The sequence below is a fragment of the Sinocyclocheilus grahami genome, unplaced genomic scaffold (genome assembly GCF_001515645.1).
Source record: "Sinocyclocheilus grahami isolate Dianchi unplaced genomic scaffold, SAMN03320097.WGS_v1.1 scaffold126.1, whole genome shotgun sequence".
Classification (NCBI taxonomy): Eukaryota; Metazoa; Chordata; class Actinopteri; order Cypriniformes; family Cyprinidae; genus Sinocyclocheilus; species Sinocyclocheilus grahami.
The window spans coordinates 2226768-2246706 of NW_015505305.1; the positions used below are offsets into that span (position 1 = coordinate 2226768).

Consider the following 19939-nt stretch of genomic DNA (forward strand, 5'->3'; position numbering starts at 1 on the left):
TAACACTGTAGATTGTTAATTCAACTCTTTGGGAATTAATAACTTTTAACTGCAGATATTACACTGCTGATTTTACTGTGTAGGATGCCTTGAGGGTGAGTAATTTATGGGCTAATTTAAATTTTTGGTTGAACTAACCCTTTAAGTTCTTGTGCATGTGATCGGTCTGCTGATCAGACGTTAAATGCATGATGAAACACATTGTAGGATATCAGACCGAATCAGACAATCTAAGATTTGGTTTCCTCACTTTCTCTCTTTCTGCAACTTGTGTGTGAATGCGTGTGTTAGATTAGTTTATATGTCTTAGATTTATCCAATAAAGTCTTATTTATATGGATAAGAGAAGTATCTTGTGTTTTGTGCTCACAAGTTAATGTCTTAAACTGCCGATCTTGTTACATGTGCTAATTAATAGTGTTTTCACTATATTTTGGATATAGATATCCATTGCAGAATTGCTGTCATACGGCTCGTTCACTGACTCGCTGGCCGTCTCAGTGATCAGCCGTAAAACAGTGATTCTGTCCTAATTCCCTTGCATATTAATGGTGGAGTTCCCTTTAAAATCTTAAATGATTCCCTTTGAGCTAAATTAAAATTATCACTGTTTCCCTTACAACATGATTATTATGGTTGAATATCTTTTCTAAATGCACACATTTTCACTGCTATATTCTCATTTCACGCCTAGACTGTTCACCGCTCTCTTTCTCTCCTTCAGTTTATCTCTCTCACACACATAAAGAAAGCTAACTACTGTAACCTTATTTCATTCCCTGGCTGATAAGTTTTAAAGTTAATATTTCTACACATTATTCAGAAAAGAAAATCACATTTTCCTGTATGAGAGAGACTTCCTGGTTTGTGTGTTACGATAAGCCTTCGCATTTTAATTAGTTTTGTAAAACATCTTTTATTTCTTAAAAACACTAACCCTAACACTAGCTGAAAAATATTGCAACTTTGTTTTGTTTGGTGTTTTTGTTGAATGTTAATGAGGTTTTGAACTGATTTGTAAAGGTTGGGAGAAGCTTTTCTGAAGGATATGTGAAGACTGGATGTGTTGTGATACTAATGAAGATTTTAATTGATAGATAAAAGACCATGTGAATCCAAAATGAGAAAATGATGGTGTGTAGTCAATGTCTAATAGCTTTAAAGTGGTCTGTATGTGTTTAAAGTGTTGATAAAATTCACTTTTATCTTTTACACATTTAAAAACTGGACCAAAATATTGATTATCTTTGTTGACTTTCACATTTTGTTCTACAAGTAATGTTCACCACAGACCTTGTTTTTATGTTATAGATCCAAATCCACTTTTGTAAAAAGCCATTAGAAATGGCAAATGGCTAGAAAATGCTATTTCTCTTATGGATTTTTGGACAAATTTAAAAGAAAAGAAAAGCCTTTCAATATGTATTGCCATAACTTCCTGTTTCAATTGGATGTATGTCACCACAGGAAAAAGAATTGCATATATTAAACCATCTTATGGGGTCTTAAATAAGGGCCCAAGATACATGTAGACATGAGTCAGATTTTTAAAAATGTAGGTGAGATTTATGATACCTGTTTTAAATATTGTCCACCTGCAGAATGACAACTTGATCTGCAAGTATGAAGCATCCAGCAAGCAGATAGTCTGTTCTTATTCCTCTAAATAAATAACCATGTCAGTGTGAGTGAGAGGGTAAAACACACAGAAAGAACTTGCAGGCAAGAGCAGAGAAAGATAACATGCAGGAAATTGAGAAAGGATGACAGCTCTGTGTGAGCCAAGAGATGCTCGAGATCTATTTCTGCAGTACTCTTAACCTTTGCACAGGTCTTAAAGTCAGATATCTTAAATTCACACTATGAACAGAACAAGGCGGGTAGAGCAATTATGCACACTTTAAATTACTATCACATTATAGCTCATTGTATTATATGAGCTCTCCAAACAACCCCAGACCATATCAAGCAATGGTCAGTTTGTTATCCACAGTGAGATTTGCATAGATGTCATTGTCCATTATGAATACAGTGAACTTCTTTTTTTGATGCACTTGCATAATTACTAACCTTTTTGACCATTACAGGTTACCAAGTCCAGAAAAGATAACTGCATTATTGCAGATTTGGGATGAGGAGTATATAAAAAAAACTCAACTAGGTCATCCTCCTCTATGAAAGGGTTTAACCAGATTGCTTTACTATAAAATGATTTGTGAACGTAAAGAATTTGAGACATATTGTTGCAAATTAGTATTATTAAAAGGAAATAATGATAACGAGGCATTTTATGAATTATAATAAATACTGTAGTATTTAGGTGAGCTGGATTCCAAAAAAAAGGTTATTTTATTTTATTATGATTCATGCAATAAAAAATATACGTAATATTCTATTTAAAATATATACATAATAATTAAAATATTATTTAAATTGTTTATATTTTTATTGTTATTGTCATTGCTATTATTGTTTAAAATGTTCATATTTATATTTTTGTTCAAATTTAGTATTATTATTTTTACAAAGCCATTTATGTTTTCAAGCTCAACATAGACTTCTTCATGTGTATTAAACATAAGCTAAATAAACAATTAAATTATTAATCACAATTATTTGTATTATAGTTAATCACCAGCCACGTTTTACAGCCAACAGCTCTAGTGGAGGAAGAGAGAAGTGCAGTACAGACAAAGCTGCTACTTCTGCTAACAGACGGACAAACAGATGGAGAAGTGTTTTAAAGCTGTGTGTGTGTGTGTGTGTTTTAGAGTTGACTCTTAGTCACTGTACTGCCCATCCAGGAAATGAGCGCCTCTCTGCTCTGCTGCACTAAGGCCTACATTATGCCTCTCTGTCTGTCTGTATCTGTCTTACACGCGCGCACACACGCAATGTATGAGAATGGACTAGAGCTCCCTCTAGAGTTTCTGTGCATTAAGTGCCCCTTTTCTATTTTTAGGAGATAAAGAAAGACTCGAAAAAAGAGGTGAAGAAGGAGTCCAGTTTGGCCGGATCCAAATCAGACCTGTCCAATGGCAGTGCCAGCCCAAAATCAGAACCCAGCCTCAGATCCACCAAGAAAGGTAGTGTATCTGATCTATTCCAGATCTGAAAAGTAGTTCAGTGCTTATTCAGCACAATACACCCACACAAACATCCCCTCATGTCTCACAGGAGAGGATTTGGGGGGCGGTTAAAGTTTCCGTCAATCGAAGATTCAATTATACAGAGGTCTGGCTCAGGTTTGCTTCTGGCAGATGAAAAGAGTGACAGTTATATAAAAAAATACTCTTGCAAAGACATTCAAGCCGGGTCGGAATATGTCTATCAGACCTGTGTGTGTGTGTGTGTGTGTGATTGGGCCTTTGAGAGTAAGTACAGTATTACTCTCCTCCCACCAGAAACCATTTAGTCCTACCACTTCCTGTGTGCGTGTGTGTGATGCGTAATTAAACATTATTAAATCTCTCCTACTCTAATAATTACAGAAACTACACATGCTGTCTTTTTAGGGCCATTGTGAATCTTCTGATTGGTCAGATTTGAGTTGAATTGAGAATGTTGTCAAATTAAATTAAGTACAAATACACAATAAAAAAATGCTTAAACATAACAATAGGACACTTTGATCTTATAAAAATGACTCACTTTTTAGTGATACTGTGTAATCATGTGAAGATATAATGACATTCAGTATGTTTGCTAAATTATTAATATCACTTACATAATTAAACAATTAAGTAAATAATTAAGGTCACAGACATGTATTTAAAAAATAAATAAATACAAACTGATCTGCCAGATACTATTTTCACTATTTTATTTTAAGTGGAACAGATACTCAGCTGGTTTCTGAAACACAAGCTCTGTTTACAGCCCTTAATTTATATCTCCTGATTTTCAGACAACAGTGCTAGTGTCCGTTCATGTGACTTTAATTTGTTTTGCAGATAGAGATGTTGGCTTCCAAAGGAAAAGTGAGTCAAAATACTGTATGTGTGTCTCATTGGTTTTCTCCAGGCTATTAAGTATTGAAATCTTTTGGCATTGTCAGTGCTTTATGGCATAAAGATATTAATATCGGTAGGTGAGAGCTGGACTGCCCAGTTTCTCCATTCTGTAGAGAACTGAAACTGGGTATCTGTTGTCAGAGGCTGTTTGTTGTCATGAGCCACAGAGGTCTATGTGTTTAGTGAGTAGTCTTGGAGCAAAACTTGTAGCTAAATGTTTAGTAAAGAGAAGACCGACATCTAGTGCTAGAATGTATAAATGCAGCACGACTGTTTTCAATATAGATAATAATAATAATAAATGCTGTTAGCAAATCAGCGCATTAGAATGATTTCTGAAGGATCATGTGACACTAAAGACTGGGGAAATGGCTGCTGAAAATTCAGTTTTTCCATCACAGGAATAAATTACATTTTTAAATATATTAAGGTAGAAAACAGTTATTTTAAATTGTAAACATATTTGACAATATTACTATTTTTACTGTACTTTTGATCAAATAAATGCAGCCTTGGTGAGCATAAAATACTTCTTTCTAGGGATGTAATTCAACTCACGATGCGATACGATTCACGATACTGATTTCACGATATGATTTTCTCACTATTTTTTTTTTTACAAAATGAGATTTAAGACAAGTTATAAATGAAAAAGTGTCTTTTTATTATTGCTTGGACAAAATGCTGCATATTTCTGTGTGAAATTCAAATATGTCAAAAAAACTAAACTAAATTGAAATTTTAAGACAAACCAAACCAAATCAAATAAATGAACAATGCAAATAAAATAAATCTCTTCATATAAACAAATCTATGCCCTTTTTTGTTTAAAATTAGAGGCAATCACTGTATTTTAATCACAATCCAAACAAAGATGCTACATACATGCAGCATGAGCAGTTTTTAATCTAAATTAGATTGTATAATTTCGAAATTTGAAGCAAAAACAGAGTGAGCTGACTTTAATTTTGTGAAACTATACTACGTGAAACATATCTACACGAAACAGAAACAGCAGACGTGCTGAATGAAAACGCAAATTCACTCTCTGCCAGCAGGTGGCGCTTATGGAACAGCAGTAATACAGCGTGTTTCTTTGGATACAGCTGTAAACAAACAGTTTAATATGCATTATTCTGAGGCAAGATGTGAAGAAAATACCATGTAAACTTTTCTGAAGACAGTCAGTTCCCCTCAGAGATACATTCATATAAACTCCTACCTCCAGCTGTATCGCGATTTGTTTAACATCTAAACCGATTTGAGTCGTCACGTATTTGTATCGATATTCAGCCGGCTCAGCATCGTTACATCCCTTCTTCTTTCAAGAACATTAAAATTCTTACTGACCCCGAACTTTTGAAAGATTACAAACATTATTTATCATAATTTATCCATGTTTCATGTAAACAGGTGAGGCATTCAGAAAAAGGCGTTGCAAAGCTGTCTTTAGCTACGCTCCGCAGAATGAGGATGAGCTAGAACTGAAGATCGGAGATGTTATTGAGGTTCTGGGAGAGGTGGGTACTGCATGGTCATTCTAGTCACATTATCATTTTTTCAAATGTAGAACCTCTTGTTTATTTGTAGTTCTTAAAACTGCTTCTGTGTGTGTTTGCTCGCTCAGGTGGAGGAGGGATGGTGGGAAGGCACTCTCAGTGGCAAAACTGGGATGTTCCCCTCTAACTTCACCAAGGAGCTGTTGGCCGAGGCTGAGGATCTGACCCCACAGGATGACACACGGAGCACACGAACCAGTCAGTCTGCACTGCATACTCATTTGCCAACATCTAAACTTCTTCCTCACATCCAGGTCATGATAAAATGAAATGGAATTTATTTTGGAGCATGTTTTTTGTTTTGTTTTTTCATTGAAGACTTGTCTTACTGAAGTGGCAAACCAGCAAGCAAGCAGATGGTGAAACATGAAAGTTTCATCACATCGCATATGACATTGCTATTCACACCATTAAGCAAGCAACTCCCACAGTAATTTGTGAGTCTTGTGATGTTACAGATTGAAATGAGGTTAAGTGTGGGGGAATCTCCACCTCCTCCCTACGGCTGATGAAGTCACTTGGATGAGTAGTGAAACATTTTTAATAAATGGAAGAAATGTATCTAGATACTTATACGTTTTACAAAATAACCAGCCACATCTAACCAATTATGCCACATTTGTCTTAAACCATTCACTTCCTCTTCTGTTTTTGACAAATTGCAAGTATTCAATTCAGTTGAATTCAAAACACTTGCTAAAAGAATATGAAATATTTTATATGTTTAGTTGCATGGCATTTGACCATTAACTGGCAACAGAGAACTGTGAACATGCAAATGTGTTTTTAAGTTATTGAAACATTAACTTAAATTCTCAGGAGGTACTTAAACTAAATATTTTAGGTCAAATCAGGCTGACAAAAAAGTTTGAGAATCCCTATCCTAATAGATGTATGCACCATTTTTTTTTTTTTTGTACTTTCATTTTAATTAATATTATTTACATTACTGTTGAACAGTATGGGGTCGAGAAGATGTTTTGAAATATGTCTATTATGCCCACCAAGGCTGCATTTATTTGATCCAAAATACAATAAAATTGTGAAATATTTTTACAATTTAAAATTATATATATAATTATATTTTAATATATTTTCTAAAATAGCATAAACCAGAAATCATTCTAATATGTTGATTTGATGTTGAAGAACTTTTATTCTATTATTAGCAATGTTGAAAACAGATGTGCTGTTTAATATTTTTTTGTGGAAACTATAATTAATACTTTTTAGTCATTGATGAATAGAAAGTTCAAAAGAACAGCATTTTTTTATGGATTTTTTTAAACAATATGAATAGCTTTACTGTTACTTTTGATCATTTAAATGCTTCCTTGCTTAATAAAAGTATTAATTTCATTTTAAAAAAATCTTACTGAACCCAGACTTTTGAACAGTAGTGTATATTGATTCATAGTTATTTTATTATTTTTCAAATGCATTACTGTGTTTATTACCATATTAATTTTAGCTGTGACATTGAAATTGATATCAAGAATTGTAAATGTTCACATATAATACCAATACCAGAAAAATTTCACAAAGTCAATTTCAATGTCACAGCTAAAATTAATATGCTAATGGTCCCAATAATTTATCACTGACCTACTGAGATTTTGTAATTGTGACAACCCTACACAGCACTCTCGACGAGGATCCCTGGACAGATCGACTCTTAACAGTTCAGCTGTGAAGAATGCTGCATGCAAAGCTGCATGCAAATACTTGATTCCTCCTTTGTGTATCTGCTGAAGATTGTTACATTTTTAAAACTTCAGTACCGACATCGGTACTTTTGACAACACTGCCTTATGGCTGGGCGATATGGAAAAAAAAATAAAATCTCGATTTTTTTTTTTTTTTTTTTTTCAGAACTTTGACCGATTCGCTTTTTTTTAACTAGTCAACTTGAAAATGTCACTACAACATAATTCAAGTAACTTTTTCTTTATTTACCCTCTAATTAAAGAAATTTCTATTTCAAGTGCACCACACATGAATTTGTCAACATGATGTAAACGTTAAACAAATCACTTGTTAAATATCTTTGCAAAAAAGATGCATGAACTACAACTACATCTTGTACAAACTTGAAATAATACAAGGAAAATGCTTTAAAAAAAAATCTCAAAAGTCAAGGTAATTCAAATTCAAATCGACTAAAGGTATAACACCAGTAGACTATTATTATTAACTATAAATGTTCTGTAAAAACAATGAACAATGAACAGCCTGTCACCATGATGCAAACATGAAATTTCAGACATACAGTAGTAGTTATTTACAGGTTTTTATTGGATTGCGCTGCTTTCCCATTGTTTTTTTTTTCTATGTGAACATGGACACGTTTGACTGTTGCGCTCGCGTCTCTTGCAGTGTCTCATGCATGAAATGACATTCTAAAAATGTGGCGCTCAAGTTAAAAGAAATTCAACTCCCATATTTCTGCATTTTTTCCTATTCCACTGCCCGCGTCACATCTTTGTCAACACAAAAGCGCATTCTGTGTGAATGGCACCTTATGTTCCTTCACAGAGCGGTTAAATCATGTGTGCCGACATGCGGTTGGATCATTCTTTTCTCTTTACTGTTAACATTGGCATTAGAGGTCGACTGATGTATCAGTTTTGCTGATTAATCGGCACCGATATTTGATTGCTGGAACTATCAGTTATCGTCAAAAATCCATGCCGATAGTTTTCCCGGGTTGCGTCCATTGCTGGAGTGGCTGAGAAGGGTCTGCTGTCATTATACAGTGCGAGAGCGGCCTCTAGTGGTTGAAATCATTGACAGCACGTGCTATTTGTTTAGACACGTGATACTGTGAAACTTCAGACGCGGATTTAAATGTAGCAGACAGAAAATCCTGCCGTGCCATTCACATAGTCTGTTTGGTGATTAAATAAACTCTTTTAGACCGCTGCTTGAGTTGAACGCGATGTGTCCGGAGTGTGTGTGATACCGGTGAGTTTTCTAGACTCAGCGCTGCGCTTTTATTTTGATTAGATAATCATCAAGTGTTCAAGAATAGAAGCAGTTCAAGTCTGAGAGTATACATACAATATCCATATGTATATAGTTTTAATGCTATAGCCTTTGTGTATATATTTAAAGATGTGCATCTTTAAGCATGACCGTTGAAATGAAATGGTAACACTTTAAAATAAGAGTCCATTTGTAGCATTAAGATTAATGAAAGCTGTGTAAGTATTGTTCCTTGTTAGAATGTGTTAATTTCAACATTTACTATTACTATTATTATTATTATTTTTACTACTACTACTAGTATGGTTCAGTACTGGTTTTGTTGATAAAGCTCTATTTTAGTTTTTGTTCAGTATCAAGTTTAAAACAATCTGTTAATTAATCGGTATCGGCCAGTGTGGTCCAACCAAGCTATCGGTATCGGCAAAATCCACTATCGGTCGACCTCTAATTGGCAAATTGTCAAAGAGTCTACTTCTAATGTTTGGTAATATTTATATTCAAAATCGTCATTCCTCGATTTATAAAAAATACAATTGTGGCAAAACATTACATTCGAATTAATCAATCAAATCTGAAAATTGCCCAGCCCTACTGTGGCTACATTCACACTGTCAGTTTTTGGGATTGACAACTGCATTTACTTACAGGTGTGAGCCTCGAAATGTCACGTTCACACAGCAACTTACAGTAGCTTCTAGGATACTGTCTGTATGAACGTGCAACGGGAGTCAAGCCCGTATTCCTTACCAGTTACCATAGCGACTGTGACCAAAGTAATATTAAAGATGGCGACATCCATAAAACTGATGTCTTATAAGTTTCTGACACGACAAGAGTCCAATCGAGGCGCAAATTCATCCATCAAATCTTCATTAACTGACAGTAGCTTTTATAGTTGGGTGGAGTGGCCTATTTCTGCAGTACACAGAAGGTACCACATGTGAATTATCTGTATGCATACTTTAAGAATGCACAAAATATTGTTACATTATCGGTTGAGTTCTTTAAACTCATATGTATTGCTCAGTTTTGGGATATTTAATTATGCATGCTTATTTCCCCTATTTTTACATTTAGATTACCTGCCATCATCTGTCACTTAATGTGAATCTTTAAAAACACAAATAATTTATTAACACTGTTCAATGTAATATTTAGCAAATATAAAAATGTATATACATTTTTCATACTGAACATTATAATGTTGTGGGGCATAAATTCACTTGATTTTAGTTTTACATTTTATTTTTAAATTAATTTTAGTTACATTTTTAATTAGTTGCATTTTAAACAACTATTCCTTTAAAAAATTATTAATAAAATAAATATGTTTTGGTTTAAAACAGTGTACACTACCTTCATTATTGTACCCATGATGCAACGTGTTCAACTTGATTTCCTGTGATAATGAATACAGGTGTAATATCAGCATATTTTTTTACTCTTTATTTTCTTAAATTGCCAAAAATTAACAAAAGTGCAAAATAGTCATATTTATGTAAATTAAACATGCAAACTGATGAAGTCATGTGAGAACAATGTGACTTAATACTCTTTAAATATGTTTATAGTTGCATTTTGTTATTTAAAGAAATAGTTGGCAGTAGGCAAGTAATCCATTTTAAATATAGCATTTGTGCTTGTGTGTGTGTGTGTGTGTGCGCGCGCGTGTGTGCGTGTGTGTGTGTGTGGATGAAGATCACACACAAATAGCTCATCTGGTACTCTCGGTCACTTAGAAAGGAAGTCATTATCAAAGAGGTTTTTATTGAACGTCTTCCGCACTTTGTGTCTCTCAGCCTCACTTTGTTTATTCCGAAAGAAAAGGAAATCTCTCTAGATTGTCTCTGGATATCTAGTATTATATATTCCAGTGCTTAACTCTTCCACCTGTTGCATACAGAGACAATTTTCTGCTTTGCAAGGCAAGTAATCAATGGAATATGGAAATCCAGTGTCGCTTACAAGCTGTAGGTTTACCCATATACAAATTTACCACTCCCTTACACGGCTCTCTTTCCATATCCACCCCTCTCTTCCTCTCTTCCTCTCTTCCTCTCTCTCTGAGTGGTTTCCTGACTTCAGGGCTGTTTTAAAGCAGAAGTAGGGCTTGTAAGACTGTAAGAGACTGTCATGACTCAGGGGGGAGTGAACCGCAGTTAGACTGAAAGCTTGTTGGAGGTTCCTGTTGCAGGCAGGACTTGCGCACGTAGATGTAGGTATCTACACCAGCCATTTCTGAAGGATTGTTTTGTCATTTTGCGAAAAGGTAAATATGAAATGAGCTATTTTGATCTATTCATCTTTCTATGTTAATTATGTGAAACTGTGGCTAGAAGTGAGCTGTTAAACACAACGACCGAGATGTGTTTTGTTTCATGTGGCGGTAATTTGGGCTTCGAGACAGGGCATTATGGGTGTTCTGGGCATGGAAGTCACCGTAGGGACTTCACAGAGATGACATGAGGCCTTTGAGAACAGCAGTGCAGCAAGATGTTTTAATGATGTTCCTATTATGTCGTTTAAACATTTGGCTGCCACATGGTGCTTGTTAGTCCGACTCCATCATGACTGCTCTAAATGAGAGGAAAAGGAAGAGAGGGAGAAGGAGGAAGAGTTTTCTCTCTCACCGAACACAGCAAATGTGTGTGTGTGTGTGTTAAGGCCACATTGGGAGTGCAGGATGTTAAAGAGCTTGTTGTGTCGGGTTGGATTGATTCCCTGCCATGTTTGTGGAAGGACTGTGGTTCCCCTGCCGGAAAGAGGCCAGATAAACAGAGCCAAATGGACAGAATGCTATTCACACACGTATGTTTGAATTCACTGGGCCCCTGACAGCTTTTTATGGCCACAGCATCTTTTAACTAATACTATAAATGATTGCAGATTATTATCAAATAAATGCATCTGTTTTTGCAAGACTGTTGGAAGAAATAGTGCCGCCCTCATCAGGGTTGGGGGTCAATGTTCCTAGTTACCCTCAATGATGACCATTAATTATCAACAGCATTATTATTTTTAATATGAGTTGAAACTAATATGAAATTACTTTTTAATATATTTGTTTATAATTAAATTTTTTTATAAATGTATAAAATATATACATTTGTAATATATGTGTGTGTGTGTGTGTGTGTGTGTGTGTGTGTGTGTGTGTGTGTGTGTGTGTTTTTGTGAGAAAAAAAAAAGTATTTATTTTTTTTAAGAATGCTATTCACACACGTATGTTTGAATTCACTGGGCCCCTGACAGCTTTTTATGGCCACAGCATCTTTTAACTAATACTATAAATGATTGCAGATTATTATCAAATAAATGCATCTGTTTTTGCAAGACTGTTGGAAGAAATAGTGCCGCCCTCATCAGGGTTGGGGGTCAATGTTCCTAGTTACCCTCAATGATGACCATTAATTATCAACAGCATTATTATTTTTAATATGAGTTGAAACTAATATGAAATTACTTTTTAATATATTTGTTTATAATTAAATTTTTTTTATAAATGTAAAAAATATATACATTTGTAATATGTGTGTGTGTGTGTGTGTGTGTGTGTGTGTGTGTGTGTGTGTGATTTTATGAGTAACAAACAAGTATTTATGTTTATTATGGGTAACACTTTACAATAAGGTTCATTAGTTAACATTAGTTAACTACTTTAGTTAACATGAACTATGCATGTACAATACTTCTACAGCATTTATTAATCCTAGCTAATGTTAATTTTAACATTTACTAATAATGCATTATTAAAATCAAAAGTTGTGCTTGTTAACATTAGTTAATGCACTGTGAATTAACATGAACTAACAATGAACGACTGTATTTTCATTAACATTAACAAAGATTAATAAATACTGTAATGTATTGTTCATTGTTTGTTCATGTTAGTTAATACATTAACTAGCATTAACTAATGGAACCTTATTGTAAAGTGTTACCATCTTATGTATGATATAAATTATGGATGATATAAATGTATGTTTTTATATTTCTTTTACACTACTGTTCAAAAGTTTAAGGTCAGTAAGATTTTTTTTTTAAATGTATACTTTTATTTAGCAAGGACGCATGCAATTTATCAAAAGTGACAGTAAAGACATTTAAAACATTACAAAAGATTTCTGATCAAAAATAAATACTGCTCTATTGAACTTTCTATTCACCAAAGAATCTATTCTGTTCCACAAAAATATGAAGTTGAACTATTTTCAACATTGATAATAAGAAATGTTTTTTGAGCAGCAAATCAGCATATTAGAATGATTTCTGAAGGATCATGTGACAATGAAATGATGCTGAAAATTCAGATTTGCATTCAAGGAATAAATGACGTTTTAAAATATATTACAATAAAAAACAGTTATTTTAAATTGTAATATTTCACAATATTACAAAAAAAAAAGTCATATTATCGTATGTATTTTTTATCTTACCAACCCTAAACTTTGAACGTTAGCGTTTATAAATTATTACAGTATTTAATATAAGTATTTGATTCTCCTCAGCCTCCAATGGTGAAGAAAGTCGCTCTAGCTGTTGCCCAGGAAACCATGAAGGCGGAGCCTGAGAACAAGGCCAAAGGTAACAGGATTAGATCACACCTGTGCTGTGGATTATTTAAATGCTCAAGTTGTTTATGTACTCAAATTGTATGCAAATACAACATAATTGTTTCTTGATGTGACTTGTGACTGTGAAAATTCAAATTACAGCAAAGGAGCTTTGCAAAGTAATTTTCCCGTACGAAGCTCAGAACGAAGATGAGCTGTCAATCAAAGAGGGAGATATCGTAACGGTTATCAATAAGGTGAGTTTGGTGAATACACCTCAGAATTGTGCAAAAAATCAATAACTTAACAGTATATTATACATCAAATATTCTAATTGGCGTTTGGCCTCTTTAGAACACAAATAGACTAATATGTGTTTTCGCTGTGTGTAGGACAGTGCAGACACTGGTTGGTGGCTTGGAGAGCTGAACGGCAAACAGGGAGTGTTTCCAGACAACTTTGTGAAGTTATTCATTCCTGAGGTAGAAAAAGAGGTGAGATCTTCTTGTTTGTTTCTCACTGACACACTTCAGCTGTTTCCAACGGGGAGCTCCCGTCCTGTATGACAGCGGGCCTCAGTCTCTGAGTGAAGGCAGAGCTGTGGTGAAATACACACACACACATGCTCCCCTCTGCCCTGTACCTTTGCCTCCCTCTTCACCCTTTGCCTGATGTAGCAGCATGTCCTTTGATGTTTTAGTGCTGTTTGGCCTGAAGGGATTGTGTTTTTAAAAGGACAAATGTGTATGAATCCATGTGGGTGTTTTAACTGTGTACTGTGTGTTTAAACTGTGTGTGCGCTTACAGAGACCTAAAAAACCTCCTCCACCTGCAGCACCAACCACTAAACAGATCACAGGTAACAAACTCTTCTTTCCTTTCTGCATTTTTTCTTTATTTCTTCTCACTATGTAAGCTTACATGCCCATCTGTGACTGTGTTTCTGCTCGATGTATGAACTTTCACAATCAGGTTTAATCACCTGAAAATGACAGCGGGGGTCTTGTTCAAACTGATGCTACCATACTACATGTACCATTTTTGAGTATGACTAGCCAAATGATTTGCTACATATGTTAAAATGTGTAGCTTGCAGTCAAAGTATTGTATCCCACAATGCAAAACTCTAGACTTGACCTTCCATTTCCAGTGTGACAAATGAAATCAAGGATTGAATAATCATTTGTGTCACTAAATTAAACATGCAACAAGGTCATATGAAGTTATATAAATACAATATAGCATTCCAATTTAAAACAGGTTTTAAAAAATCATTATATTATATTATTATAAATAATCATGTCTCTTCAGGTGAATTCTGGCTCTAACTTGTGGAGAACGATAAGTCTATCTGTCTATAAGTCTTATAATATAATATAATATAATAAATACTCAAGCTGCAACAAACTTTTTTTTGTTCAAGTTGTAAAACCTCTGATTATATTCTCCAGCATGATTTAAGATGATCCCAAAAATATCAGCAAGAACACCTGATTGTCTGTACTAAGAGTCACTTGATCAGTGTTTTAATTTGTTTAATAAATAAATAATGTATATAATTGAATTAGTGACCTATAAATAGTGCAGAAAAGTGCAGTGTTTTTCTTCATTTTATATCATGTTTGTTTTACATTTTTTTTTCAAAATTTCTGGGTTTAAATTGGATTGGATTTTGAAACCCAGATGTTCAGTGTGGTACCATACTCATACCCTATAGGTTTTGACATGTTTCTGTGTCACTTTAACTGAAAGCTTGGCAATGAGTCAGCTGTTCCCTGTTGAACCCTCATATTTTGTGTATTGATCCCCAGACAAAAAGACAGAGGCTAAAAGGGTTCCACCAGAACGGCCTGAATCTCTCCCACACAGAGCTGAGGAAAAAGGTAGGTAACGTCTCTCTCATCTGTTTTAATTTGCTTTGGTCAACTCTAATTCTGTGACTTTGACCTTCTACAGCAAAACCTACAGCTCTGTGCTGCCTTTCTCTGAAAGATTTAGATTGGCTTACTGCTTGTGTGTTTTCAAAGACTTCTTGTTTCTCTGAAGTAAACACATGTTGGAATTACATTTTCCCTCTCTGCTTTGACAAACCCTCTCTTAGTTTCCTGTAAACAAACTTGTATGACTTTTAATGCCCTTTAATAATGATGATGATGATTACATGTAGGCGAGGAGTCGAAGCTGGGTGAGATTGCAAAGCCATCCTTCCCAGCTGCCCTCCCAAAGAAGCCTCTCCCCCCAAAGAACAACAACTCATTGAATCGACCGTTATCGCTACCACCCAAACGCCCAGACAGACCCGAGAGACCAGCTGTGCCCAATATACCGTCAGTCTCACACACAAACACGCATGAATCAGCATCACTAATACTAGATCACGGAACACACACATTTGCAAAGTAACAAGATTCTCAGCCCATTATATACACTTATAAAAAGATATAAAGTATCTATAATAATGGTGAATGGTGTCTTTTTTGAGTGTTCTGGTTGATACAACAATGACTGTGAACTTTATATTGACCCCTAGTGATTTCTCTTCAAACGTGCATTTTACAGCCATGATTCATTTCTAAAATTACTCATAATAGCAGGGTGATTGAGATAGCAGAGTGTTGTAGTGATGGAGAATTAACTCATAATATGATCACATCATTATACATAAGTCATGATTAAATAAACAGTGATGCATCATGATATCTTATCTAAGTATCAGATGATCTCATTCATTTTTATAGATAAATACAGAACAGAATTTATCTGGCACAAAATAGAGGATCTCAATTAGTGTGACAAACAGACTTTTAACAGATAATAAATAATAAACAACCTATTTTACATGACTGAATCTCAAAACAGTGACATAATTTAATTTTGGAATGAATGCATTTAGAATCATCCAAACAACTTCTGTGCAGTGATTCCAGTGAGTAAGTGAACCATTTTGTTTTTGAATGGATTCATTTAGAATCATCTGAACATCATTTGTGTAGTAAATGCCAATGAATCGGTGAATCATTTTGTTTTTGAATGGATTCATTTAGAATCATCTGAACATCATTTGTGCAGTAAATGCCAGTGAGTCAGTGAATCGTTTTGTTTTCTCAACCGATTCATTTAAAACCATTCAAAAAATTTCTATGCAGTGATTCCAATGAATCAGTTAGTCATTTAGTTTTTTGAATGGGTTAGTTTGGAACCAAATTAAACAACTTCTGTGCAATGAATAAGCAAATAATAAAATTTTTCAATGGATTTATTTAGAACCATCAAAACAACTTCTTGCAGTGATTTTAATGAATCAGTGAATTATTTCGGTTTTGACTGATTCATTTAAAACCATCTGAATAAACCTATTCACTAGAATGAATCAGACTTTCAGTTCTACATATTAGAAATCCTCTCCATCTCATATCAAATTATTTCTCAGTACATTTGCTCTATTTTCATGTTTTAATTAAGCTCATTCTGTTTAAATCTCTTTTGTACAGGTGTGACAGTCCGAAGTGTGACGGCAGTGGTGTGGCAGCTGACCGAGGCTCTGCAGACAAATCCGTAGATGTCGGTGAGTCTCTGTCCAGAGCTGCCCTTCAATCCAGAATAACACTGTCGTGACTAATAAGACTTATGTCAAGAATAATAATCCATATCTAATCCGATTACAACAGCTGTCTGTCCATCTCACTTCATTCACTTCCATTCCTGGAGATGTGCGATTACGGTCTACGATTACGTGTTTTTTCCTGTGTTTGTGATTCATATGCATGTGATATATATGTGGTCCTGTGTGTTTATGTTTGTATTTGTGTGACACTCGGCTGAAGATGTAGAAGACTTCGACTCCATCGTCTTATCCACAGAGAAGCTGAACCACCCGACCACGTCACGGCCCCGTGTGACGGACCGACGGCCACGATCGCAGATCTTCACATCTGTGAGTCCACCAGTGTTATATTAGTAGAGATACTATTATATTTTTTTTTTTAAAGATTTCATAATTTTGTTGTATTTCTGGCTTTTTTTTTTATATGTCTATATTAATAAAGTCTCTGGCTGCTTAATATTATTTAATATAATATTATTATTATTTAAATTATTATTTAATATCATTTATTATTTTACTTTTAGTTATTTTAGTACATTAAGTTAAACTAAAAGAAAATAAGAAGCATTGCTTTGTCAACAGTTTTTTTTTATGTTTATTTCAGTTCATTTTTATTTTATTTCAAGTAACAAAAATGTTTTTTTATGGTTTTAGTTAACTATAATAACCCTACCACACAACATAAACATGCTGGTTTGTTATTATTTTTAACCAATTAATGTGTCAAGTCAATCATGTTTGGTTGTTTTCACACCTATCAGATGCAATCAGCTGACGACGTCATATGTTTGTGAGCCTTCAGGTGTTCAACGTTAATCCGTCAGATGTGATTGTGCTATTTGCTATGTGTGAATGTCACATGGGCTTACCCTGCTTCGCCTGTCTGTGGGTTATCTGGTCACAATCATTTAAAAATCTCTCTCCTTCTTAGTTCTCTCTCTCTAGTCCTGACCTCCTGGACTCCCCATCTCCAGAGGAGGAGAGGAGAGACAAGGAGATGGGAAAGGAGGAGCAGGACTCATTCATTCCCAAAACTCTTGACAACTCCAAGAAGATGCCCAAGGCAGTGCCAGTCATAACAGTAAGCCCCGCCCCCTCCCAGTGAACCCAACCCCCTGATACCCACCCATCCTTTTGCATGCACATCCCTGTCCTACCACAAGGGAGCGCCCTAGTCAAGCATTGTATGTACAGTGACACAGAAAAGTATTACTTTTGGATACTTAAGTCACACTTCATTTTTAAATATATGTTATATAATGTAAAGGTATTCTTACATTTTAAGTGTAAGTTCAGTTAAGTGTAAGGATAGGTCACCCAAAAATGAAAAGTTTGTCATCTTTTATTCACTCTTGTGTCATTCCAATCTTGTATGACATTCTTTATTCTGTGGAACAAGGAGGAAATTAAAAGAAAGCTTTATTTGTCCATACATTAAAAGTCAATGGGGTCCAATAAAGTGCTGCATGTTCACATGTTTTCAATGTCACCACCATTAAGTTTCCAACAACTCTTTCGATCTTTATTTAAAAAGCATTTTCCCTGAAAGTTTGAGTTAGAATTGTTAAAGAATGTGATTATAAACACAGCAAGGCTGTACAGATGAGTTTACCTTGTTCTTTTCTTCTGTTAGGTTTTGGCCTAAAAAATATGTCATCCCTGCAGCACTCTGTTTTGTTTTGGACCCCACTGACTTTCAATGAATGGACAACAGTTCTTCAAAATATATTCTTTTGCGTTCCACAGTACAACAAATGTCATACAGATTTGGAATGACGTGAGGACGACTAAATAATGTTAGAGTTTACATTTTTGGGTGAACTATCCCTTTAAGTGTCCAAATACTTGCACTGTATATACCCTCATACACAAACACACACAGAGACTGAGGCCCTGTGGAACGGCCTGAAATGGAAGACAAACATCTGAGAGTAAATGTGTTTGATAAGCTCTTGTTCTGATATCTCATGGGGGTTTTCCACAGGCTCCTGAAAAATCATCTTTGCCCCCTAAGCCCAGTGCCCCTCCATCATCTTCTGGGTCCAGTGGGGCTTCTCTCCACCAGGGCAGCGCTGGTCTGCGGCCCCATTCCCCTTCGGTTGATGCCAGAGTGAAGAACGAACAGGGTACCTCCACGCTGGAGGAGCTCAGAGCACAATTACGAGACCTGAAAGGAACTGTGGAGCTCATGAAGAGCCAGCACAAGTATGAACCGGCGGGATGGGGTCGGGACTGTGGGTTAGATGAAAGACAGACAGAGTGAAGTAGTGAAAAAGGGAAAAGAAATTGTCAAGAAGTGGTGGAAATTCGATGTAGGAAGAACGAGTTGATTGATTGTCTGTGAAATGCGTGTAATTCTCAAATTTGTTTTCTCAGACAAGAAATCAAACAGCTGGTGAGCGAACTGGATGAGGAGAAGAGGATTCGTATATCACTGCAGGTGAGGAGACATTATACTAGTCATAAACGTAGCCCTAACCAGGTGCAACACCATTTTATAGTGATTAAAACAATCTTAAACAGCCAAATATGTATTATTATTATTTTATTTATTTTTTATTTTATAATATAATAAATTTCTTTTTTTTTTCCATTTAATATATTTTTTATCATTTTAATGTTATTTATTGTTTCATTATTTCATGTTAAGATATTAAGACATGCTGAACTTATAACTGTATTTTCTATTTTCAAATATTTTACAAAATTTTTAGTAAGTAATGTAAGTCATTTAAATTCATCAATTTTGTTAATATATATTTTTTTTAAATCTTACACTGGCTTACAAAAACTTTTTTTTTTTTTATATATATATATATAAATACTTTCATTCAGTAAAGGCACATTGCAAGGTTCAAACGTGACAGTAAAGAGTTGTAACTTTTTTTTTTTTTTACATAGTTTACAAAATTTTTTAAATAAATGCTTTTCTTTTGGTCTTCATTACAGAATCCTGAAAAAAATGTATCTCAGTTTTCACAAAAAAATTGCAGCACTACTGTTTTAAACATTGATAATAATAATAATTATAAAAAATCTTATTTTTAATAAATGCATTGAATATATTTAAGAAATTATGTAAGAAAATAACAATCTCACTAAAATGTCTTTAGTTTGTAGAATTAATTATAATATATAGATTTTATTACCCAAATTAATAATTATATATTTATATATATATATATATACACACTGAACAAAATTATAAACGCAACACTTTTG

General features: G+C 34.5%; 1 protein-coding gene across 1 annotated transcript in view; it reads left to right on the plus strand.

The window, feature by feature from the left end:
- LOC107590295 (SH3 domain-containing kinase-binding protein 1-like) overlaps positions 1 to 19939 on the plus strand; it is a 66611-nt gene that overhangs the window by 44297 nt on the left and 2375 nt on the right. Inside the window, exons 3-17 of the mRNA XM_016279005.1 lie at positions 2963 to 3086; positions 5427 to 5533; positions 5641 to 5836; positions 11148 to 11368; positions 13069 to 13144; positions 13276 to 13370; positions 13506 to 13607; positions 13921 to 13972; positions 14925 to 14996; positions 15281 to 15440; positions 16605 to 16678; positions 16938 to 17047; positions 17649 to 17798; positions 18702 to 18922; positions 19094 to 19199. Coding sequence (XP_016134491.1) covers positions 2963 to 3086; positions 5427 to 5533; positions 5641 to 5836; positions 11148 to 11368; positions 13069 to 13144; positions 13276 to 13370; positions 13506 to 13607; positions 13921 to 13972; positions 14925 to 14996; positions 15281 to 15440; positions 16605 to 16678; positions 16938 to 17047; positions 17649 to 17798; positions 18702 to 18922; positions 19094 to 19199 — 1866 coding nt within the window. The remainder of the gene's footprint in view (positions 1 to 2962; positions 3087 to 5426; positions 5534 to 5640; positions 5837 to 11147; positions 11369 to 13068; positions 13145 to 13275; positions 13371 to 13505; positions 13608 to 13920; positions 13973 to 14924; positions 14997 to 15280; positions 15441 to 16604; positions 16679 to 16937; positions 17048 to 17648; positions 17799 to 18701; positions 18923 to 19093; positions 19200 to 19939) is intronic.